The sequence below is a fragment of the Camarhynchus parvulus genome, chromosome 4 (assembly GCF_901933205.1).
Source record: "Camarhynchus parvulus chromosome 4, STF_HiC, whole genome shotgun sequence".
NCBI lineage: Eukaryota > Metazoa > Chordata > Aves > Passeriformes > Thraupidae > Camarhynchus > Camarhynchus parvulus.
Window position 1 is genome coordinate 54,590,659 of NC_044574.1, and position 24,731 is coordinate 54,615,389.

The following is a 24,731-nucleotide window of genomic DNA, read 5'->3' on the forward strand; positions in this document are numbered from 1 at the left end:
CACCACTCTCGATGAATCCTTAAAAATTCTGTGTAAATATATTGAAGGAAGACATCAAACAGAACTCTTTCATAAGGGCCTAGGTAAAAGCATGCTACTTTTGGGGATGGTACCTCTTATGAAATGGAAGCCAATATCTTCCTGGCATCAGTGGCAGCACAGAAAACTCTTACAGCTCTGAACAACATATCCCACATACACAGGCTCACATCTTTTCCTGGCTACATGCCTCAAAAGCAGGACTAGAGCACGAATCTCGCTGTCTCAGTGGGCACAACCCACTGGATTGGCTCAGTACCAACCTGTCATATAGGGAGGATGCCACTGGCACAGGGTGAAGGACCCACATATGTGGTTACCCTACTTCTCTCTTGAAATGCTGGGCTAAGCCAGAAAAGTTAACAAGGACAAAAATAAACCAGCTCTGTGCTCATCAAATCTCTTTCTGGGTAACCCCTGGGTAACCAGTGCCCCACCGCAGGAATGTCACAATCTCCCATGCTGGCACAATAATCCAGGGACTGTTCCTGAAGGTTAGGGAAGTTTATTTTTACAACTTTGCACAGTGCCTACAAATCTATCAGCCACACAACATCTGGTTCAGGCACTGCCCTTTGAATGGTTTTTCTGTTGGTGCAGTAATTAAAGGTATCCCAGGTGACACCTGATCCCTTATCAAGTTCATTAATTTAAGTGGAGTTATTCGGCTCTCTATTTTCTATACTTCATAATGTATTTCTAACCTTTAAAGTGACATAGGCAAGGACCAGATTGCAGGGGCGCTTATTAACAGCCTATTAAAATATTTTATGGCCTTTATTTTTACGTTGCCATAGGGAATCAAGTATTTTGCTGTTGTTAAACAGGCTCAGGATTTATGTTGCGAGAGCTTCACCACAGCCTAACACAGAGTAATGCTAGGAAATGAGCTGGGAGAACAAGCTCTCATTCAGCTCTCCATGTGCTGTAAAGCTGTCACATGCAGATGGCAGCAAGGGGCCCTCCAATGCAGGCCCTTGGTTTGGTTTGTTTTATTAAATATAAACTGATACAACAAGACACAAGGCTCTGGGACCTGGGTCCCTTTTTACTAACCCTGTAGACCCATGGAGGGTTGCTCAGATAGGATCTTTGTGGTCCTCTGTGAAATAAATATTCTGTGGCTTTTTATTCCAGAGCTGCTGTAACACATCCATGTTTTGCAACTGACTTAGAGCCAGTGACTGTGCGGGAAGACCACGATCTTACCTGCAACAAGACTATGATTGTATCTAGAAGACAACTATGATCTTACTGAAAACTTTTCTGAAGATTGCAAACCCCTTCTTCCCTAGGAAAACTCCCTCCAAGGTGAATTCCCCTCTCTGTTACAAATGTGCACTTCCTCCTAACTCGAGCACATCCAACACTGACACAACACATGTCTTGAATTTAGAGAGTTAATGATGTCCTGCTTACGTATTCAGAAATTACAATCAAGTCTGTTCTGAAATGCTTGGTTTGATAAACTTCCTGGGGTGAGCCAGGGGTCTTCCCGAGTTTATATTATGTTGCTCTTATTTTCTCAAGCATAGAAAGTAATTTGTAATGAAGCAATGCATTTGGAAGAGTATCAGCAACATACTTAAAAGTATTTTAATTGCTTGTGTTTTCAAAACGTTTTAATGAAGTCAAATCAGGAATAGACACTCATCTGCCAAAGAACCTATAAAATATTTTACAATGACATTATAATTGATGCAACTGGTTGTATAAATTCCTGGCATTTTAAACAAAGATACTAGAGATTAGCTCAAGATGATTATTCAGTAGGCATTTATTATTTCTTCTTTAATTATAAGGGTTTTGTTGTTTTTCTTCTTCCCAGTTTTATATTTAAATGTCATACTGTAAGATGATTTTGTGCGGGTAACCTTAAAGAGACTGTTCTCAGCGAGCAATCCTATAGCACTAATGCATGACAAGTAGCCATATTAATAAATGTTATTAAATGTACCATGCCTTTAATACCTCATCCAAGACCAAATGACAGACTATCTTTCTGGGATCAATCCTGGACATCCAGAAGGGATTGCTTCTCTAATTTCATTTTATAGCCAAGCAATGGCAGGAGAAATTGAGGCTCCCTGCAAAGCAGACTCCCTAAAACCCGGGTGAATGAGGGCTCTGAGGGTTTCTGAGCTCAATGGGTCTCCTGCATTTGCGCAGACTCCAATTCCCTTTCCTCCCAACCCTTGAGGGAGGAGCTGCACCTAAAACTTCACCCAAAGAACCATGCAGGTCATGACACACCAATGGCACTACAAGCCTTGCCTGCTGAGAAAGTTTTTGGGAGGGCCCTGACCTGGTTCAAATTAAAGCTGCATCTGCAAGAGCAGCTCAGCAGTAAGAACAACAGCCTTGCTGAGAGCTCCCCTTACACCTCTTCACCCTCTCCTACCACGAATGAGAGAGGAGAACCCACTTCAAGCTGTGCTGCACCATGCTCTCCTTTCCTGGGTGAGCAATAAAGTGCCGACTCCCAACAATCTCCTCCTCCTGAAGCTCATTAGATGGTTTTATTAATTAGCAGGCTCCCAGTCTTATCATGCGCTGCACCTGAAATCTGGCTTGTGTTTTTGAAGAGAGTAATTAAAGCCAGAGGTAGTTGAATAAACACGCACTGACAGAGACTAATACCCTACCAATATAATGAAGCAGCTTGCTAGACAGTAAGATGCCCAGGCTCAGATGTTAACCCAGTGCAAGGGCAAAACATGCTTTGGCTGGCAAGCACATCCACCTGCTGATGTGGGCACCCCCAGGAAAATCCTGGATAACTTTGCTGAAAGACTCTGGGGGAGAATTTGGGTCATGGAACCTGTCAGGGCCAAAACAAACAGAAAACACGTAAGGCAGCTGCCCTCAGAGCACACAGAAGTAGTAATAATCAACTGTTTCAACACCTTCCCTGTAGAGACTGCAATAATTAGCTGGTAATTATTGGGCACAATTTCCTTTACTAGACTAGAAGGTTACCTGCTTCAAGGACAGAAAATGTAGCTTTGCCTCCTTCATGCAAAATTGAACAGAAAATGCCAACAATTGCAGCCAAATCCCAATATAGCGCTTCATCATCAGCCACTTGGTGTCTTTTAGAAACCACTCTGCAGTGCCATAGCCCAAGGTATTATCCCTGGTTAGCACTGCTGCTGCCAGAGCTGGTTCCCCTGTTCTGCACCTCAGAGGAATGAGGGAATAAACAGCAAAAGACAGAAACAGGAAGAGAAAAACCACTTACTTGATATTGTCAAGACATCCAGATTCAGGTTTCAGTATGGCAGTATGATGAAACATTTTATAGAGAGCAATCCCAAGGAAGATGACATTAAGCTGCAATGGAGGGGGAAGAAAAAAAAAAGGATTATGTGACACAGCACAACAGGATGGGGAGAAAGTCAGCTCCTTCTCTGTAACAGATGGGTTACTGTAGGAAATTAGCTCATGGAACAGCTTTATAGTGACTGAATCAGTGAGAATTTCTAAGCACTTTATAAGGTGACCTGGCCTGTAGATTACAGGACTGGTGATGCCATAGCCTTAGCACAGCTGTGGCACTGCTGATACAAGGCTGGTTCTAACCTCAACTGTAGTGCTTCAAGGAGCATTATGGAAAATTAAAAATACTTTCTGTAAGAGCTTCTCTGTGTCTGAGAGGTGTACAGTCGTGAAAAGTCACTCCCAGCATCTTACTTAGCCAGCCCCATTGTAATGAAGCATAAAAGCATCTTTTTCTGGTGAATACACCTTTTAAACACATTGTAATGGGGAAGGTGGGTAGGGAAATCACAACTGATGCTTAACACAATGCAAAGTTGAATAAACAAAAATCAAAAAGGGTTTGATTTGTTCCATAAAAGATGTGATGTTTCATAAAAGATGTTTCCAGGCCTCAGTGTTCATAAGGCAGCCAATTCCTGGAAAGGAGTTTCCCAAAAAGCCCAGTCTGGGATTTGAGACATAATCAAAAAGGGAAGATATCTTTTTATGCATGAATTGCTTAAGGGGGAAAAAAACCCCCAAGAGTTGTAGTTGGTGGCATGGCCCCCTTCCTGATGTGGAAGGCTGCTGAAACAGCTCCCAGGTTGCAGGAGAAGCAGAAGAAGCAGAGACAATGTCTGCATTGAAGTGAGAGTGCCTGGTTTTCTGTGCTAGCCAAACTGTAGCCTAGTCAAAACAAAGGATGGTTTATTTAAGCCATATTGTAGTGATTAAAGTATAAGAAAACTCCAGCTGTCTCTGAAGTTGGGTTCTCTACCTTGTTGCTGTGTTAGCTGATAAGCTGGCAATGTGCTAAACATGAAGTCACACAAATTTCAACTTCTGCTGGTTAGGAAAAACCCTCAACAAACTTCTTTTCCAGTTCGGACTTTTCTTCATTCCCCCCTCCCCTGCTCCCAGATCTCCCTTTTTTTTGTTTTGTTTTGTTTTTGTATTATCAATGCAAAATTTCACTCTGGAATTTGAAAGGAGTGTGAGCAGTGAGTGGCATGAAAACAGTTTGGCACTTCTAAATGTCCCGTGGTAAAAACCAAACTCTGCAAGTGCCTGTTCTGAAGCTCCCTGGTCCATTTTGATCAAGTGTTTTGCAATGCCAAGAGCCTCTCATAATGAGGGTCTAATTGCTATGCCAGGTAGGGTCAAAGAAGAACATGCCTTTCTCAAATTAATCTGTGTAAATTAAAGATAAAGAGAAAAGGGACAGCAAAAGTTTTATTTCTTGACCTGAGAGATGGAGTAGTTAATTAGGAGTTCTTACCATAATTATCAAGGTCGCTGGTCCTATAAAGCTCCAAATGAAGTAGGTGTCAAGTCGGAGCCAACATCTGTAATGAAACACAGGGGAAAGAAGGCATTCAAGAACTGCACCCAGGACATACATCAAGAGTGAGAGAGTGACAGAGAAGAATGTGAGCTGCAAAACATGCCGGTGGGAGACAGGAAATATTACATTGCTTGTTCATTTAAATGCTGAATTATGTGCCCAATTTCTGACAGCACTATTGATGGAGTAAGATAATTACCTCTAGAGGAAGCAGGGAGAAAATGGCACAAGGCCTATTTGCTAAGGCTTTCTGCATCTGTTGGAAAAACTCCTTAAACTGTGGGGTTTTTTCAAGGAAGGGGTCTGAGGAACATGCACAGAGCTTCTTCTTTGCTTTGTGCTCCTCTTTGCTCTCCAGCTCTGATGCAATGCAAGCTGTCTGATGCATCAGCTGTCAAGCAAGATGACATTTCTCTAGCAAGTACATCAGAGAAACTTTGGTGCAAATAGGAAGCATGAATTGGATAACAGAAGGCTGAGGTTTAATTAGGTTCAGCAACTTCCCCTTTAAAGTGTTTTATTTCCCTGAACCTCCTGAGTATTTTGTTTCCACTAATGTTTCCAGGGTTGCATATGGTCTGTGCTATCACAAGAAGTTGATTCATGGCCTAAAACTAAATTATTAATCGCTTAATTTCAACCGCATTTAATACTCCCCACATTTTTTAAAGCCCCTGGGAAATTACATTTCCATTCCTAGTTCATTCCAGGCGACAGGAAGATAAAAATGGAAGTGACTCGTTACAAGACAGACAAATGTAAATTCCAAGAAAGTTCCACATGATGTTTAAAATAATAATATCTTGTCGTCTTTGCAATGCTGCAAATCACAGTTCCGTTTATACACAAAGGACTGAGAAAGCATAAAACCACTCTTCTACTAAACATCCGACAGAATTTCATGATTAGGCAAGTGACAGGAACTGTATATATGAATTCATCATGGTGGTGGAGATAGCAGTTCTCACAAATGACAGCTCTAGTGTATGTGCCTAATGCTTTTTCCCTTCCAATGGACTTTGCAACAGGCAGAAAGGTCTGTGCCAGCAGCCCCATGGGAGATGATCAGCAGGAGATGCCTGACAAGAGAATAAAGCATGCCCTGAACCTCTGTGGCTGGGAGAAGCCAAAATATGAATAAATTCAAATATGCAGAGAAAACTTCTCACTTCCCTTCCTGACCATATAAATTTCAGGTCTCATCAGTGTTGGAGATGTATTGATATATATACACACACTCATAAGGCTATTTGTCACAAATTAAAATACTGTCACTTCCGTAACTGTCACTCCTGAACTGCCTCTGCAGTTGCTCATCCAGAATCCTCACGTGATAGCAGCAAAATCTTAATGCAAGAGGCAAACAGAGGCTTTCAGAGCAATTGCTGGGAAATCTTGTTTCCTCCGTGGCTGCTGAAGTTCAAGGTGATTTAGATGCAGCTGGTAATGGAATAACATGAGTGACTCGAAACTACTTGAGTCTGATTCCCTATAGGAAAAGGTTTATGTGATCATGACATCTGTGTATCACCCATAATACCATCTGAAATGTCACCCAACTGCAACTAGATTTGACAAAGGAATAGAGGTTTCAAGGATAATGAAGTCCCTGTAAAAAGTGCCCCCCCATTCCTGAACAAGGATGTCCGCATAGCAGCAGCTCACATATTTACACGGCGTTTCAGACTTTATACCTACCCCATCCCCCTCAGGAAAAATGAGTAACTGGTGCTTATGCCTCAGCTGCTGCATATAAATCACAGAATACGCAGCCCCATCACTTTTTTTTCTACTGATAATGAGTGCTGGTGTGTGGGAGAGGACTCAGAGGGTTGTGGGGGTTTTATTTTTTTTAAATGAAAATATTTTCAAATCCTTTTTTTGACGGTTTAACATTCAAAACAACCCCTAGCCCCTGCTGCCCAGAAGTTGGGAGCACTGTATTTTAGTCACCATCAACTTAGTTTTTCTTCAGCATAAACAGTGACCTGGATCTTGGAAAATCTGGGGAAGAGGAAAAACATAAACCCTCTCTTTACTTCTTGAAGCACAGTGATCACCCTTCAGTCACATCTGTTGCAGCTGGTTTTGAATGCATATAGATTGGGACATGGGGAAAACCAGGGAAAGCTGAAATACTGAATGAGTAAAAAGCTGTGCCAGGCTCAGCAAAGAAGAGCAAAGCAACTGGTACCTTTTCCAGACAGCAAAAAGAATGAAATTTTCCACCCCACTCCCCTAAAATATCTGTCTCTTCATTTGTAAAAAACAACGGAGATGCTGTGGATGAGAAACAGCAGAGGAACAGAGGAACCAGATCCTGCCATCAGGATAAGTGGGGCATGGGGCAAAAGGCATGGAGCAAAAGGAGCCCTAGGAGACATGGCTTCACCTAAGCTGAAGCACAGCTTGTGAAAAACAGAGAAGGCTTTTTTTAGGCCTCTCTGCACACTTCAAAGAATGCCATGTCATTTTTTTATTTGTTTGAATAGAAAATTTGCCTTTTTATGAAACTGTGTATGATACTCAGTCTTGGAGGATTTAAAAAAAAGTGGGTTTTTTGGTGGTCATCAGGAAGAGATGAAACTCTGAACCTGTTTAAGTCATACCTCATTAAAAATGCAAATTAAGACCAAAATATCAAAACACAGGCATCCCGCCAATTGCGTTGTGGAGCTGTAAATTGCTAATCAGACAAGTACCACACTGAGCTTTTCTTGCCTTAGAAGACAAAAACCCACACGCACAATGAGCTGCATAAATGAGCTCCTCCAAACAAGGAAGCAATCAGGCAACTCACTTCCCAGAGTTGCTAATCTTGGGCTGCTGAGTTACTTGTGACCCTCCACGAGCAGCTGCGCTGTGAGCGCAGACTTGCCACATTATGAGTTTAGGCTGTGCTGCCATAGAGCAAACAAGCTTCTTTAGGCCTCAATGCAAGGCAGGGGATTATCAGGAATGTGTGTATGTAGGGAATACTGCTCAAAACCCCATTGCTTCTTCTAGGAGTCACCCCAGTGCATTCAGTTCTCGTGACAAGCTCCGTGGCACTGCTCTCCTTTACTTTTTAATTTCCTCCTTTTCCACAGTGGCAACTCACAATATTCACCTAAAGCTTTGCCCAAGTAATAAAGACTACAAAGAGTTTACTCTATTTTCTGCATGAAGAGAAATCAAATACTAAACTATCCCCGGTGTGCATTAAATATAACCAATAAACAATCATTAGCTGCCATTGGACCATAAAATTTGAAGAGCCCTAAACATATCATGTTGTTCATGGGAGCTCAGTGGTTTGTTTCATGTGGCTGTACAGCCTCCTTGTCAGGGTGCAGCAATGGGATATGTATGCACCAGACATGCCTTTCAAGGGTGCAATATAGGTTCTGCTTAATGGAGTTCAGCATCCACATAGCTCACGCTTCCTCCTCCAAATACTGGCAGCAGCACTGCAAATAAAACAAGTTCAGTGGAGCCACCCAAGACAGACCACATTGTTAGATGCTATTTTCTGAGCAGCATTTACATGCATGACATGTCGGCGCCTGGCTGATGGACTCGGAGGCTGTGTACATACACAGGGCTTTCATTTTGCTTTCTGACAGCTGGATTGCTTACTGTGTATATCTTGCTTTATAGCATTCCAAAAGATGGGGAAGAAGGGGGAAGAAACAAAAGAGAGATCCCTGCCATGATGGATTTGATCACCAGTGAATTAATATACCTACAAGATTCTAAAATATATTGAATCACTCAAAGCATAGCTGCTTTCCTCTGCAGTTTGAGAGAGGCTTTGATATGAAACCCAGGGAAGTATGGAAATATGGAATAGCTTCTTGCTGCTGATTTGGGATGGCCTGCTTCTAGCATGAGTCTTCTCAAAGGCTGCAAAAGCCATAATTGAGCTTTTACTGAATTTTAGATGCAAGTTATTTTCAAACACTAACTACAAAGGCAAATACTATTTTTTGTACTATTTTCTTTGAATTTTGCAGCATTGCCCACCATGACCCTTGACATCATATCCATCGAGGAGATGGATGGACTTGGTTAACACATGGGATAAGGCAAATGATTTGTCTTTTAATTTTTTTTTTAAGTACAATCCCAGTATCTTCTTTTTTGCAGCCTAATTTGAGCTGTGGACATTTAAGACCCAGCAGCTGAAGATATGGTCTGTAAGAAATGGTAACTCAGAAGTTCATGAGAGCACTGCCAGAATCTCTTTGGCAATGTGGGGGAACCACACTGTCTGCAGTGGGGTTTCCTGCTTTTCATTTGAGAGGTTAGAATCTGAATAAGGTGAGATAGAACATTTCTGATTTATCTCAAACACAGTTGAGCTAGCCTGAATGGGATGATCTTTAAAGGGAATCTATGCTGCTGCTTATTCACAAAAGCAAATTAATCTCCTAATATAAGGGGTTTGAACTGTTCTAAAACAAACAAACAAAAAACTAAAAAAACCTAGGAAAAGGACCAATCCCCATCCTTGAATTAATTAAGTGTATAAGAGTATCTTTATGGAGCAGCTAGTCCAAAATGCCAATTTGAATAATAGGCCACGGAATACTTCAAGAAAATCACAAGCACCAAGTGATGAGTAAAGCTATAGAGGGAGGAACAACTGCCTGTTCCTGGCTATGTAATCTGGGCATGTGTTACAGGAGGGTTGGATTTAGAAAGGAAAATTAAATCAAGAAAACCCTACACTGTGTGTTTAAGCAAATCATTCTGAGATGTATGAATGGTGGCACCAAGTGCCAGGCAAAAAACAAATAACACTAACAGTTCCATAAGTCCTGCTTAAACAAATGCAGTAAATAATGGAGGGAGGCAAGTAATATATTCCAGAGGCTGTTTTACAAAACCTGGCAAAACCAAGCAACTTCTTGCAATCAAATTATGTATGCCTGGCATATAGTTCACTACAAATTCTAATCAGTTCTACCCTTCTAATAACATTATACTGAAAAATACATCATCATCCATCAACCAGATGGAGCATGATAGTTATACAAAACATATTGTATGGTTTTTATTTTCCTCTGTGAGAACGTGATAAAATTGTACATTCTGGAATTAAAAATTAGAAATAAATATTTTAGATTTGCAAATATCTGTAAATATTTATTTGCAAAATATTATATATACATGTGTAATCATTTAAAATACCACTTCGTGCTGTGGTGAGGGAGACATATTTTATTGGCACACACACAGGACTGCTGCCTCTTCAATGCCAAGATAGTGAAGTGTTTGCCTTCGGGGAATTTCAGCCAAACTTTCTGCCTGTACCTTCCATGGCATGGAAACATTTTGGCAACCAAGGTCTATTTGCAAAAGCCAAAGGGTGAACAGTGTGGAAAGTAGCCACAAAATACTACACTGTAAACTGGACAGGTTAGGACAGTGCTCCAGCAATGGCAGATGTGCTGTCCTTTCCAGACTGCTGGAATATGTTTGAGGCTCAACACGCCTGATGCAGGCCACTGTGAAGAGCTATGTCCTCCACAGGAACACCGCAGTCAAGAATAAATTTGTCTAAAGGGACAAGGCAAACTGTTTCCATACCTGATTTAATAGGTGCTTATATAATGTTCAAGAGGGGGAGTGAATAGAAAAGCTTGTTGGGGCAGGAAGCAGGTGGCAACTGATGGAAAATCTCCTTCAAAAATGGCAATCAGCTGTTGTGTTACCTATTCTTTGCCCTCTAGGCTTGTACAAGTCAGTCAAACTACTTTGGATAAATTGGTAGAGATCCTAAAAAACTTACACCCTCCTACCCTTATCTGTAGGAGATTTCCTTTCCTTTCCATGAAGTGTGACATTTATACAAATTCAGGTCGCTGCTCTCCTACTCATGGGAGGAACACAACACAAATATCCATCTGGGAGCAAGCTTGCCTGCTGGCATGGTAATGGATCATGAGCAGTTCCACTGCTCTACAGATCTGCTTTTTCAAAACATAAAGGTTCATATATACAAATAAGGTTTCAGGCAAAAAATTTGCAGTTGAACCTAACAGAAAATCAAATGCTGCCATGGCCGAACCTGATCTATGCCAAAAAAGAGCTTCAGAACCACCAATGGCTCTTTACTATATATGCCTTCATATTGAGCCCTTAACTCAGCTAAAGTGAGACTAGAAAGGCAGACTGATAAGGGAAGAAAAAAAAAAGTCAATAAAAACACACTGTTAATCCTATTGTAGCAAAGATGGCAAAGAGAATCAAATGTTCAATCTTCCCCTTGTTTTCCATTTGATGGTGTTGCATGATAATCTAACTTGTGCTTTCATACCAGCTTCAGCAATGTTGAAAACACTTAAGAATATTCATAATGATAAATGATATAGCTGTTCTGATTTGCAAAGAGCCTAATGCATTCCATAGTCACCACCTATTTTGCCTGCAGGCTCTGTTAATTTGATAGACCAGTTTTAAAAAAAGAGGAAGAAAGCAGCATCTTCATCCAAATAAGAAACAGTCTTTGGTTAGAGAAGGAGGATCTTGCTGATATAGTACCAAACTGAGAGTAGGAACAGTCACCTCTGCTGTTGTTATGCAATGATATGACAAAATTTTCCTCGACTGGCTTCCCTAGAAAATACCTTTGCAAATAATTTCATAGTGGGGAATTTATCCTGCAAGAAACACAGAGATAAGGCAAGGCATGCCTCCTGGCTGAGCTCTGCCTGAACAACTCCTCTGGGCTCCTCATGTCCATTTGTTGCCCCCACTCCCACCTCTCCTGAGCAGGTCCAGGGAAAGCCAAGGTCACTCACACTTTGTCTGTGCCATAGCTCCGGTAGTCCACTGCTGCTGACACGGCCACAATCAGCGCAGGCATGCCGTACCCCACCAAGTAGAAATACTTCCTCCGGGAGTGCTCACTCTCAAACACCTCCACCAGCATGATGTACAGCTGCACACCCTCCAGGAACATCCAGGTGAAAGCTGCCAGGAAGAAGAAGTGCAGGAGGGCAGCGAACACGGCACAGGCAATCTGCGTGAGGATTGAAAAGAGCAAGGGAAGGTGTTTGTAGCATGATTAATTAATGCAACAGTCAGGAGTACTCTTACTTGGAGGCTTAATAAAAATGAGGGTGTTCTTATCTTCCCTCTCCAAAGGAAGAACTTTTTTTTCACTTGGGAAATATGTGTGAATTGTTTTAAAATAGTACAAGCATATATAAGTGATACTAAAAGATACAAAGGCAGGCACGCACACAATCATGCAAATAAGCAGATGAAGATGTACATGGTATAAGCTCATTTTAATGACCTGCTTATTAAACATACACACACATTGACAAGCAACACACATACAGCCCCTGAAATCACAGCAGGCATCAGTATGTGAATCCCAGTTATCAGCTGGGGGCCCAGCCCTGTGAGGACTCGTGCATGGAATGAAGACAGCGCTGGAATGTTTCTCACTGGTCAAACACAGCAGATGCACTGAGACAAGAGCCTGTGACAGAAGCAGAAAGTGTTTTGTCTCTTACCGGCTGGTCAGTCCGGTTGATGCCGATGAGGAAGAGGAGCTCCGCCACGAAGAGGCTGATACACAGATTCTTGTGAATCGTGTTGCGGTCGCTCTGCAGCCCACGGAAGAAGCAGAAGGTGAAGATGCAGATCAGGAGGCAGACCAGGGAAAGCAGGATGCCAACCCATGTGATGAAGTCCAGGAGCAGGTCATGGACTGCATCGCTGTGCTGAAGGTAAAAACCAAAAAATCTCATCAGGTGCATGATGAATGACTTCTAATGCACACAGAGTAAGGTTGTCTGTGGCACAAGGCATAAGTAGCAAAAAGATTAAATGCACCTAAACTTGAGCCCTGCAGCAAGAAAGCTGCAACCTGAAACACAGACTCCAAAGCATCTTGCAAGCTGCAGGTGCCCTGGACAGACTCAGGCCCCAAAACCTTGCAGAAGCATAATGCTGTTGATGAAAATAGTGAGATATCAGGGCTGGTCTTGCGTGCAGCTCAATCTTGCACAAGCATGGCAAAGGAGTGCCTGGACACCCAGAAAACAGAACCATTGAACAGAGTGATTCAAGTGTAAAAAAGCATTTCATGCTAACAACATCATGTCCAACAACTGCAAGTCCATTACAACCATTTGCCAACAGTGAAAAAAGACTCTCTTTAAATGTTCAGAGATGTATGAGCTTGGAGGCTTTCGAAAGAAAGAGATTGCTTGATTTTTTTTTTCCTTTTCCACAGGGGAAGGAGAAAGGAAGTTTGATTTTTCTTTTTCAAACCCTGGAGTTATATTTTAGAACTCCTAGGAAGTCAGATTGATCCTGAGAACATTACCCAGAAAAAAAAAGACAGACCTTTTAACACGAATTTGCTTTTAAACTGTAACAGAACAGTGATTTTAAGACAGCCTGGAAAGTGACTGATTCCCTGTGATGAACTTTTAACATGGATGTACTTCAAAGCCATGCAAACAAAGCCAGTGTAAAACTAGGCAACAAAGTTTTCTGAGAGTCAGGATAGGTGAGCCTTGGCTCTGCTGACAAAACACTGCTGCATTGCTCCTGAGCTTACACTTCATGTCCCTCATGGAAAGAGGAGGCACATGATGAGATCCTCCTGGTGAGAGCATTGCACTTCCCTATTCAGGCTATAAAACTCGTCCACTATCCCCAAGCTTCCACCAGATGTGGTGAAATTATAGATATCATTGCTTAACAAAATGTAAATAAAACACAAGAAATACATGGTCAGCCATGAGATAACTGCTTGGGTAAGTAGTTAGCATCAATGAGCTGGGGAAAAGACTGGCTGGAAATCTCTGGGGGCATTTCACAAAGACCAGAGCACCTCAAAGCCCAGCTTTGTGATCCACCGGGTTGTGTTATAAATGGTAATCACATTCTCCACCATTTCTGGCATTTTGATGACTTGGGCATTATGTAGGCTGGCAAATACAATAGTGTCACACTTCAAAAAGCCAGGGCAAAGTGGAAACATTTTTCTCTCCATGGGATAAAAGCTTATGACAGATGGAGGGAAAAGGTGATCAATTTATCCACTTTCTTTGCCTGTTTGCCAGTGATAAAGTTGCATCAAATGTCAGGCCTTTCTCAATATACATTCTGCTATGTCTGCACACGCAAGAAGCATCTCAAACCTTTCAGCCCTTTGGCTTTACCAGCATGAGTGAAAGGCATCAAATGATAATGAAAGATGGGGAGAGATTCTCTGCTCCATCCCTTTCATGCTGGAAGTTTTGTCTCCAGGAAGACTTGGAGGTGGAGAGATGGAGGGCTTCTTTGCCCAAACCCCCTTGCATCTCTTTCCAACTATTTCCAATACCTAAGGAACTAGAGGTCACAAGTCCAACAGGGAGACAAGAAATCATTGTGTGCTTTCTGTGGCTCATGACAGAAATGCCTATTCCAGCCAGCTCATCCAGCAGCGCGCAGAAACCTGACAAGATGAAGCACATCATTTCCCTGGCAGCTGCGCATTGCTTTATCTCAGTGTCATTCCAGATCATCCATCCCTCTTAACTCTGCGGAAAAATGTTAATGCAAACCTTGCACCTTGCAGATCATTCTTTCTTTTGTCTGAGGCTGCAGAGGGATGGCAGGAGAACATCTCCCTGAACAAGCCCTTGTCTGATTAGATTGTCCTGCCAGGCTGAATGGACCAAGAGCTCTTGGCCTGGGCAACAGGAGAAGGCAGCCAATGCAGGTGGATGCAGGGAGAAAGAAACCAGGCAGACTTTGGCCAGATGTACACAGCCCCACCCAGATGGGGGCATATTCATCCAGCCCAAGACAAATTTAGCATGGTGCAGGCAAAAATCTCCAAAGACTTCTTCTCTCACGGGTCCCATCTCCTGCACCTCTTATCACAATACCACAACTCTGCTGAATTTAAGACATGATGCAGGAATTACAGGTGGTTTTGCTCTTGGAGAGGGATCCTACCATCTAGGTTCTTTGCCTTCTCCAGGGAAGGGCTGCTTGCCCAAGAAGCTGACCATGCTTAGCAGTAAATATACTTCATTGCTGTATCATTATTATTATTACTATTATCGCTCTTACTGCTTTTCTTTTTAATATTAATCGTAAAGATAATACTGAGTTTATGTATGTAACACTCATCCCTGGAGTGCCGGGAAACAACCATAAAAACAACTTCTCCATTATTACAAACTCCCTCCCCAAACTCAACAAACTCACAGAAGAACAAACAGAAAGGAATTATAACAATGAACTGGGAACAAGAGCAATTTAAAAACACCTCGGGGAAAAAAAAAAAAAAGAATTTGTAGCTTTTCTAGTAAAGTCCAAGAGAAGAAGTGAGCTGAATTTTAAAGGCTGGGTACACTCCAGCCTGTTTGAGATGCCCAATTTCAGGTGCTACTGCAGAGCAAATGGATCAGGAAAGACTTGATAAGCACTGGCATCCTTCCCATGGCAGTGCCAACTGCTCCCTCAGGGCAGGCACATCCAGAGCTTGTACAGCAGCAAGTACAACGAAAGGCAACTTGCCTTTTGCTGGAGACTGAAACCTGTAAATTACTGCACTGTTACAGCAATCAGAATAATATGGGAAAGGGAACAACAGTGGTAACCTCTCCCAATGCCATGAGGTTTTCCTTGCCATCACCTGATCTCTGTGCGACAAACAAGGAGCAGCATAACCTGGCTTACACAGCTGGTATACGGAGTTGCAGGGTTAAGTATGATACAGGGAACACCAAGATTTTGGATGTAGGTGTCAGCCTTCAAGCCTGGTCTCAACTACAGAAAAATGCAAGAACAGCAAATTTTCTCTTTACCTGTTACAGTTCAAAACTGTTCTTGACTGAGGATAAAACAGCTCAGAGTGCATGCTAACCACTGAATCACAGCATGGTGAAGGTTGGAAGGGACCACCACCGGCGTCACCTGGTCCAACCTCCCTGCTCAGGTCCAACTGGACTCTGTGCCACTGATCACGACCCTCTGGGATCTGCCATTCCCAGAAGATCCCTAGGAATATCTTTCCAGCACAATGAAAGCCCTAGGGTCTCTAAAGCATGCAACATACATCTGAGACCACCAGTGTACTGACTACAGTCACCTCTTGCTTCTCAATGATCCTCCCAAACACTTGGGCAACCAGCAGAGCCCATGAGAAATACGAGATATCAGTCTAAGAGACAATTCCTGGCAGCATCAACCAAACAACTCCTTGCCCAAATGCACCATGGCTCTCCAGACTGGTGCTACATGGCATAGCATGCAAGACACTGAGGTTTGTTACCACTGAGCTACACACTTCACAGAATAGGCTGACACACAGATTATTTTTAGCAGAGGAACAACTTACTAAGTTGTTCTTTACAAAAAACAACACACTTCAGTGACAGGCTTTCTATAGTAAGTATGTTTTACATTTATGATTTAGAAAATGTTAAGCCCGGTGAAAAGAGATGTCTCAGGCTTTGGGATAAAGACCTGTTTTTTTTCCAGTGGGGCTAAGAGCAGTAGTAGGAGGAGAGTGCTGACAGGAATTTGTGCAGGAGGAGTTACAGGAACACTGGTAGCAACCACAGCAGGGGGAGCAGGCAGCCCCAATATTATCCAGGCTGGGAAAATCAATGAGCAGCTCTGGCAGTGTCTGCACACCACAGCTGAGCTAATAAAAACAAATCCCAGGGAATGTCAGCTTATGACAGAATGGCTCTCCCTGAGATGAACAGCCATTTCCTCCCTTATTAAAAACATCAGCAGAAGAAAACAGCAGCCAAACCAAGCTGCCAGCAGCAAAGGACACATTCCTTTGCCTAATCTGTCCTTTCAGGAATGGGAGAAGTAATATCTTTGGGGGTGGAAGAATAAGTAAGCAGTAAATAAAAACACAATGTCATCAAACTAGCTCAAATATGACCGCTCTGTTCCTGGTGGGAGCTGGCAGAGTGCTGGGCTGGGCAGAAACCCAAGTGGGACAGGTTTGAACTTCTGTGCATTGCTGATGCTGCTTCTTGGATTTGTAGGTCTTTGGAGCCATGCAGGGTCTCTCTGCCCTTTTCCCCCCATCTCTGGTGGTGAGAGGATTTACTGCTATGACCTGGCTGTAATGCTTTGCTGGCTATGTGCAAGGGGCTACTGAAGAGGCAGATGGTTTTGTAGATGTGTCAAAAGCACCAAGCTGGGGTACATGGACTGGGAGGAAACCCCAAGGATTCCTGAAGTGCATCCGAGCTGGCTAAAGGCATCACCTGCTGTGGCTATGAAAGCATGAGAGGCTTCAAGGGAGATTTTCCCCTTCTGTTGCCAAGAGGACTATGAGCTGGGGGGATCCCTTTGCTTTAGCACCCATCCTCTCCATCTTCCCCAAGGATGCACCCAGGGAGGTAGGCAGCTGTGCTCCACAGTGAATACAGCACCCATGGACCAGGTACGCATTTCCTCTGGGCTCTGCAAACATGATGTGATCATTGGCACCATCAGGTCCTAACCCAGGAATAAAGAGAGCAAAATTCCCACCTGAAGCCTTTGTGCAATATTAATGTCTTCTGACTTTGGCCATTCACAACAAGGCTCAGATCCCTGAGCGTTCCTGCAGAGTCATTTAGTCATCTTTTCTCTCCTTGCCTCTCTTAGTCCACGAAGCTGCCTTTGCATATTCTGCATGGGCAACACAAATGAGCTTCGTCCTCTTCTGCCTTCCTCAGCAAGATGAAACCCTCCTAGCAGGACTCAGTCCCACAAACTTCTCCCTAAAAACGCAACAGCCTTCCCGTGACTGCCAGAAGCAGCAGCCATTCTAAGTCCTAGAAACCCCCGTGGCCAGAACAAAGCTGTATGGGGACACATGCGCATAGAGAAATGGGTACAGACCTCACCTCACCATGTGTCACAGACACTACTGCAGACACAGCACATGGCAAGAGCCCACTACTTCCCCTGTACTCACCAGCCCCACTGCAACTGAGAGGCAGCTAAGGTCAGATTCAGCCGTGGAGAGGAGGTGAGGCTTAGGAATAATAATTGCATCCATCATGCTGCTCTCCCATGATGGCTGGATTTAGGCAGCTCTGATTACTCACAGGGCATCTCCAACCCAAGAAATGAGCTACAGAAGTTGTGCCAAGCATTGTGTAGACATCCATCCAGCCAAGCAGCCACAAATGTGAGTTTCTAGAAAAAGCCTGGTCATAGTGTCATCAGCCTCTGCTGTCACAGCGATGGTCCTACTCAGCCCAGTGCCGAGAGACAGCTGGGACACAGTTCCACCACAGCACGGCCACTACCTTTGCTTTGGTCCTCACATTCACCCTGCTCTTGGCCAGAAAGGAAGGGGGCAGCAAGACACAGATCAAGGCTCAGCACTTGCCAGTGTGAGCTACATGAAGTTTAGAACACAGGATCACCCTGCAATAACTCCAGCCTGCTCCTCTACTGCTTTAGGCAATGGACTACTACATTCCACTTAGACTTCATGTATTTCTATTCCTTTCTCTCCTCAGCTTGCCTTATGCTTCCACTCCCAAAATAATTAGCACAGTGTAACCTTTTTGTGGTAAAGAAAAACACCTGAAACTTTCCTAATAATTGCAACAGTAAAACACCTTTCTTTTTTTCCTCCTTTCTATTTGTATTTAAAAAAGAAGAGTAAGATCTGGCACTCACTATATACTGATAGGCACCATTTATCTACCCTGGGGGTACCTTTGCTTGTTCTGGTTTGGGTGGTTTTTTTAATTGCATTTTCCCACCAGCTCTGAACTTGTTTTCTGGCTGCATAATTTTCCCATGATACATTTAAGATGCATCTGCTATAATTAGTATGATGCAAAGCACAAGCTTATAAAAAACAACTTGTAAATTTTGAATAATTCTACAGCAATTACATAGGTAGGATGGCTTATTTAACGATGGGATTTGTTCCGCAGCATGGGAGCCACCACATTTTTTTTTCAGTGGCTGGAGGGGGACCTGCAGGTGAGGGTCCACTGCTCTTCCCAGCAGTTGTGCATCCTGCTTGTGTACACAGACAGCTCTTGGTCTGGGATGCTGTTATTTTACCCCAGTGGGTGAATAAGAAACTCTGAGCCCAACTTATTTTAACAGGCAGAAAGCATCTTCAAATTAAATTCTCCTCTTAATCAGGTACTGTCCTAGTCAGACCAGAATTGATTCCAGCAACTTCTACTGTTCAAGCACACCAATAAATCCCTGCTGCCATGGTCAGCTGGTGGCATTTGCTGTCCCTTTGCACAAAGATATATTGCTTTTTCACCCTGGAGAGCCAGATGGCCATCAATCACCTCTCCTCAGCAATTCTACCTTCCAGCTCCACCTTGCCACACACACTCGGCTAATAATTACACCTCAGCCCAGAACTCCCAGAGCGGCCACCGAGGCCCCCTCTGGAGAACATGCTCTTGTGCCATGTTACCAGGCAGGGAGATCATTCATGAGCAGATGTGACACTTGTCAAACTGGTGCTGGTTTTTGATTAGCAGGACGATGATGTCTGCTCCCCATGATGCCCAGTTTTCAGTCTCATTAGGCAGGGTGCTGTGGATACTCTTTAAGGCAAAGGATCTTCCTACGGATCCAAAAATTCAAACAACTGAAGTCAGGAAACTATAAATCTCAATCATGGGAGAAAATGGTTTCTGTTGCAAAACTCCCAGAATATTATTAATTATTGTGAGAGATCCTGGTCATTGCCAGAACACTGGTCTAAGAGGTCTTGCAGAAACACACTACGTCATTTCTCCAAGGATCATTCCACCTCCAAGAAGACTAACAGGTCATGGAATGACTGAGGAATGCCTTTTTGAACCAGCCACAAGATTAAAAAATGGCTCAAAAGCATATCTATCAGCAGTGAGCATGAGTCAATGAATGACAACAACCCCCATTTGTTTTTAAACCTCCACTATTCCAAACCAGCAGGTATTGTGCTGCCAAGACTTTAAAATCAACTCATTACAATGGCATAAGCAGCGTCACATAAGCCACCTTCTATGCCAAGAGCCACATGGTCACCTCCACCACGGAGCGACACTGTGCCACCAGGAAGAGCAAGGTGACAAGCAGCTGGCAGGACAAGTTGCAAATGTCTGCATATTTATATCTGAAATATGTGCCTGTGTTATGTGTGAGGAAACCCTGCGCTGCCTTTGCCCTCAGGCCAGGATGATCACTGAGGTGGACATGCCAGGAAGCTGTCCTGTTGTATCAGAGTCAACAAAGTGGAGCCAATTTGGCTCTCACAGCAATGGTACTTTGGCTGCAGCCAAATGATAAAACATGACCTGAAAGTCTTGAGGGCAGTGTTAACACCCAGGAACAGCCACTAACTAACAGCACACTGGCTTGGCACTCGGGAAGCTTCCAGCTGCAGCTCTTTCCAACCTGCTGGATGAACATGGGCGAGGAAGGGTCTTACATACTTTCCCTGCAAGCTGAGATAACAGCAGCTCTACTTGTGTCAGGAGGTTTGGATTGAAGTGCAGACAAGGCTGACCCATTTGCAGTCTGAGAAGAGGCTTGTTGAGCACTGGCCTGTATCTGCACCACACAGCAGGGATTGCCCCCATTCACACTAGTGGAGCGGATCTCTATTGGCACTTCCCAGCTGCAACCCCTGACTTCAGTGACTCAGGCATATCTGTTAATTCCAGGTGGGTGACAGCAAGCCAAACAACATTTCTTATGAAAATTCAAGCAGTTGTAGGGAATTGGCAAAACCAGACCTGGACTGTAGAATGCCATTAAGCTGTAAATGTGTGCTCTGAATAGGCCTTTTCTTCAGGCATCTCCCAGGACAATGGCACAAACATTTAATGGCATGTTTCCTGGACTAGGACTGACTCCAGCAGAATGAAGTGGTTACCACAACTTGCAGGAGCAACAGATATATCCTGCCCCTCTCAGCTGGACCCAGCTGTTGCGTGAAATGTACCCTCAGGCTCCCATTTCTTTTTTTGCAGAACTTTTGTCATACATGATGCTTATTTAATACATATTTTATTGCAGCTCTTCACATTCCTCTTCCGATTATTAAGTGGAACAGAAATACACAAAGCAGTGACAGCAGAAGACTACTTGAGAAACAGCAGTTTTAAAACCATAATAACTTTTGTGGTTATGCTGGTTATGGAAGTGAATCTGAAAAGTTCTCCCTGCATGGAAGATGCCAGTTCCATCCAGCTTAGAGCTGTGGATTTTGCTCCTGTGCCAGGCACATGAAATGGAGACAGCACAATAAAGAAAATGACTAGGCCAAAATCTTTTGGGCATCAGGGCCTTCTCTTCTTTCTCCAGCAGTTTAGACTGTTCTCAACCAAAGACAGCCAAGACAGCTCAGGAAATGGAGGATCTTAGTCATTCTCTTATTCTTGAGTAAAATCCCAAATGTGTGCTTCACTCCCAAAACCACTGCTACCATGAGGAACATGGATTAATTTCAGGATTAAATTCTTTAGCTCCTCTGGGGTTAGTCATGTGAAAAGCCAGATTTACACCATGGACATAAATGCAGGCAAGGGAACTGGCTGGTCATGTACTGGCCTCAAGTAGATGCCCAGTCTATACAGGATGGTATCAGAAGCTTCCCTCTCATGTGTCACACTCTACACCTCTCTATCACACAGTGAGATGCAGACAATGTATTTTCTCCTTAGCTGGAAGGAGGAAAACGCTGTTGGCTCCACACACGCACCTCACACAAACACGTGTGGCAGTGTACCTTCAGCTGCTGCCAGCAGGACAGCCAACCTTGCACCCCATGAGATGGACTGCACACTTCTGTCCCCCAACCTTGCTACTCCCTGGTGACACAGGGAGGACCCTATGAGAAGGAACCCAGCCAGGAGATGTTCTGTACTAGCTAGCAAAGGACATAACAACAGCCGAATCTGCTCACTCACTATCCCCAGCTCAGAGCTGCCCATGCCAAGAGCCCAAGACAGGCTTTGCATTGGTGTGACTATTTCCCGTTTCACCACAGAGCAGAAGGAAGACTTACACCAGATGGTTGCTACTTTCAGACTTACTGTCACACAGCAACCTCCCTGCTCAGCTCCATTAGTAGTAACAAAATGGTGCCACACATTGACCACATTTCCTGCCCAGTGCATTGGCAGCTTGGGAATCTGCAATGCCTACCTTAACTTCCACATGTGCCATCAGGACTGCAAAGTTGGTGAGGTGGTTGCAGGAGCACGTGGTGTGTGTCTTGTTAGTTGTCAGGAGGCGACAGCCCTGGGTGGACCAATAGCCTGTCATCGTACGCTTCGTGTAGCTCCAGAATGAACAGTTTGGGTTAAAATTTTCTTCTGATTGCTGCAAGGAAGAAATTAATAAATGCAGTAACAATGATAAGCTCTCAGAGATTTCTAAATGCACTATTGAGGCTCTTTGTAACTCTCACCCTTTAATTTTAGATAAACAATTAGCAGTGGTTTATACGTCAAGTATTACTTGCCAATACCAGAGAAAGTTAGATTGTTGCTGCACTCTTTGCTAATGCAAACTTACTTCTTTGTTCTTGATTAATTTCAGACATTGACTAAATCCAGCTCTTCAAAACCAGACTGCTTCATTTGCATTGCAGAGCAGAGAAATTAATTGCTTTAAGCAATCAACTTTTGCAACGACCGAGCTTGGCTAGCAGGAGGACTAGCTGTCCTCTTTCACTGTAATTCCACTTCCCTCTAACATCCCCTGCCACCATGATAAAATAACATTATGGTCTATTCTAAATTATTGGCAGTTTTTAATTACAGAATGATGCGTGTCAGCAACCGAGCAATGGGCATCAGCTCAAAGGAGACACTTTCTTTACTTCTATTAATGTAATGTAAAAGACACCTTCTCCATAAATAACACAAAGTGCAAAGGAACAAAAGTATAATTCAAAATCTAATCAAGGACTGCTGGGGGCCTCACAGCAGCCAACTTTTGCATCATTTCATTTCAGAAACAACAACAACAACAAAAAAAAAAAAAAGAGAAGCGCTTTCTGAACTCACACACCTTGATGTGCTTGACAGTAAACACCACAGGATCAGCCAGGTAAACCTTATTGCTGAACTCTTTATTTATTGCTGCCGTGATGACAGGGGAGTTGACAATGACGGAGTGATTGGTCGACATCGCTTCTGTTCCCAACTTCATGCTGGCATTCTCCGTGGAGAGATAGGTGCCCAGGTTGTTGTACAGCACAAAAGCCACCCTGATCTCCCCTAGAAGAAGGTAAGAGGTTAGACAGCCAGGCTGAGTCACTGGGGTGGCTTTTTGTTTTTTAGATTGCAAATCTTTTCTCTTAACCAACTTCAAAACTGCTCTGAGAAAATGTGAAAGGACCAGGATGTGGCATACGAAAACTCATCTCTTGCCAACTCCAGTGAGCACCAAGAAGTGCAGCAAGCAGTCCTTGGATAAGAAGGGCAGAACTCCTCCTTCCAAAAGAAACTTTTATAAGCAAACAGATGAGCAGAAGACAGACAGGGAAGGTGGGCTTATTTTTGGCATCAGGAGGTGTAACTGGCATCAGAATAAAAGAGGCCAGGTGGTCCATTTCCCACCTGACATCACTTTATTCTCCTGGATATACCTGGGAAACATGTTTCAAGCTGACATGTTGCACAGATGCAGTATAAAAGTATAATTTAGTCTGGTAATAAATTAAGACTATCTCAGGATAGGGGGTTGGAACCAGATGGTCTTAAAGGTCTCTTCCAACCCAAGCCATTCTATGATTCTGTGTTTTGCCTGCAGTGACCAAAGCCCATACATGAGTGTTGTCCCCTGCACATAGATTACATTTTAAAGGAACTCAGAAACAGGACCATGTTGGGCCCACCAATAGAAGCCTATGAGTTTAAAGTTGGTCTGTACTGAGGCTGTAGAGATCAACAAACGTGTCTGCTCAAACTCCTGATCTGGAAATAAATGGCTTGGCAGGATGAAGACTGTTCACATATAACATCATCTAAAATTTATGCTGTACCTGGAGGTTCATAAGATACAGAAAGGCACTAAAGATTTAGACTCATAACAGTTAATCAACCTTTTCTGCCATGTTGGCTCATTATTAATATTTCCTACCATTGTTTCTTCCCTGTACTTTTTCAGATATTTGTATGGTGCCCTGCTGTGAAGCAGTTTACTCAAATGAGCCTCTTATCCCATCTGAAGCCTGCTACTGCAGAAATCAGCAGTTAAAAGCACTTCTCTAGATTCAGCACTGTGCCCCAGAAGCCCCATAAATTGAGGATCTGATGCATTTTTACCATCACAAAATACTTTTGAAGGCTGTGAATCACTTAGCAATAGAATACATTCCCAGTCAGCCAACGTAGCTTGCAGTCAAGGGCATGAGCAAACGACACCACTGTTAATTTAAATCTTAACACAGCAATTAATACTTTACTTATAATGGTTAAACACAAAACAATGCCTAAGGCATGACTGACTGATGAGGCTGGTGTGGCCTGAGGTGCCAGACCTACCATTTCGACCATTTTGCTTCAAGGTATTTGCTGACAGCTGAATGGCGCTTCCATGGCCCATGTTCTGGGGAAACTTCAGATCCTCCAGATTCCCATCTGTGCTCAGTCTCGCAACTTCCAGCTCTGTGTGCAGGAGAGACAGACACTAAGAAAAAAATCTCTGCTGAAATAATCTTCAACACGATATTTCAAAGCTACAAAATGGTATTCCAGACCAGCTGAGAGGAGGGGAATTAACTTAAAATGCTGCATGCTAGAATGTGTTTGGGCTCCTATTTATTTTTAAATCTTTGCCCTGAAGAAGTTTTAAATTTAATTAAAAAAAAAAGGGCGCAAATAAATTCTACTCTCTGTGGAAGACAAAAGACAACCGG

The 24,731-nt window shown here is 43.3% G+C and overlaps 1 protein-coding gene across 14 annotated transcripts in view; it reads right to left on the reverse strand.

The window, feature by feature from the left end:
• Window positions 1-24,731, reverse strand: part of ADGRL3 (adhesion G protein-coupled receptor L3) — a 489,715-nt gene that overhangs the window by 52,211 nt on the left and 412,773 nt on the right. For 13 of the 14 annotated variants that reach the window (XM_030948024.1, XM_030948015.1, XM_030948022.1 and 10 more), the window contains 7 exons: window positions 24,358-24,480; window positions 22,880-23,088; window positions 22,010-22,186; window positions 12,376-12,585; window positions 11,653-11,873; window positions 4,799-4,865; window positions 3,281-3,372 (listed from right to left, as the gene is read on the reverse strand). In XM_030948024.1, coding sequence (XP_030803884.1) covers window positions 3,281-3,372; window positions 4,799-4,865; window positions 11,653-11,873; window positions 12,376-12,585; window positions 22,010-22,186; window positions 22,880-23,088; window positions 24,358-24,480 — 1,099 coding nt within the window. The remainder of the gene's footprint in view (window positions 1-3,280; window positions 3,373-4,798; window positions 4,866-11,652; window positions 11,874-12,375; window positions 12,586-22,009; window positions 22,187-22,879; window positions 23,089-24,357; window positions 24,481-24,731) is intronic. The other variant, XM_030948012.1, reaches the window with a different exon arrangement.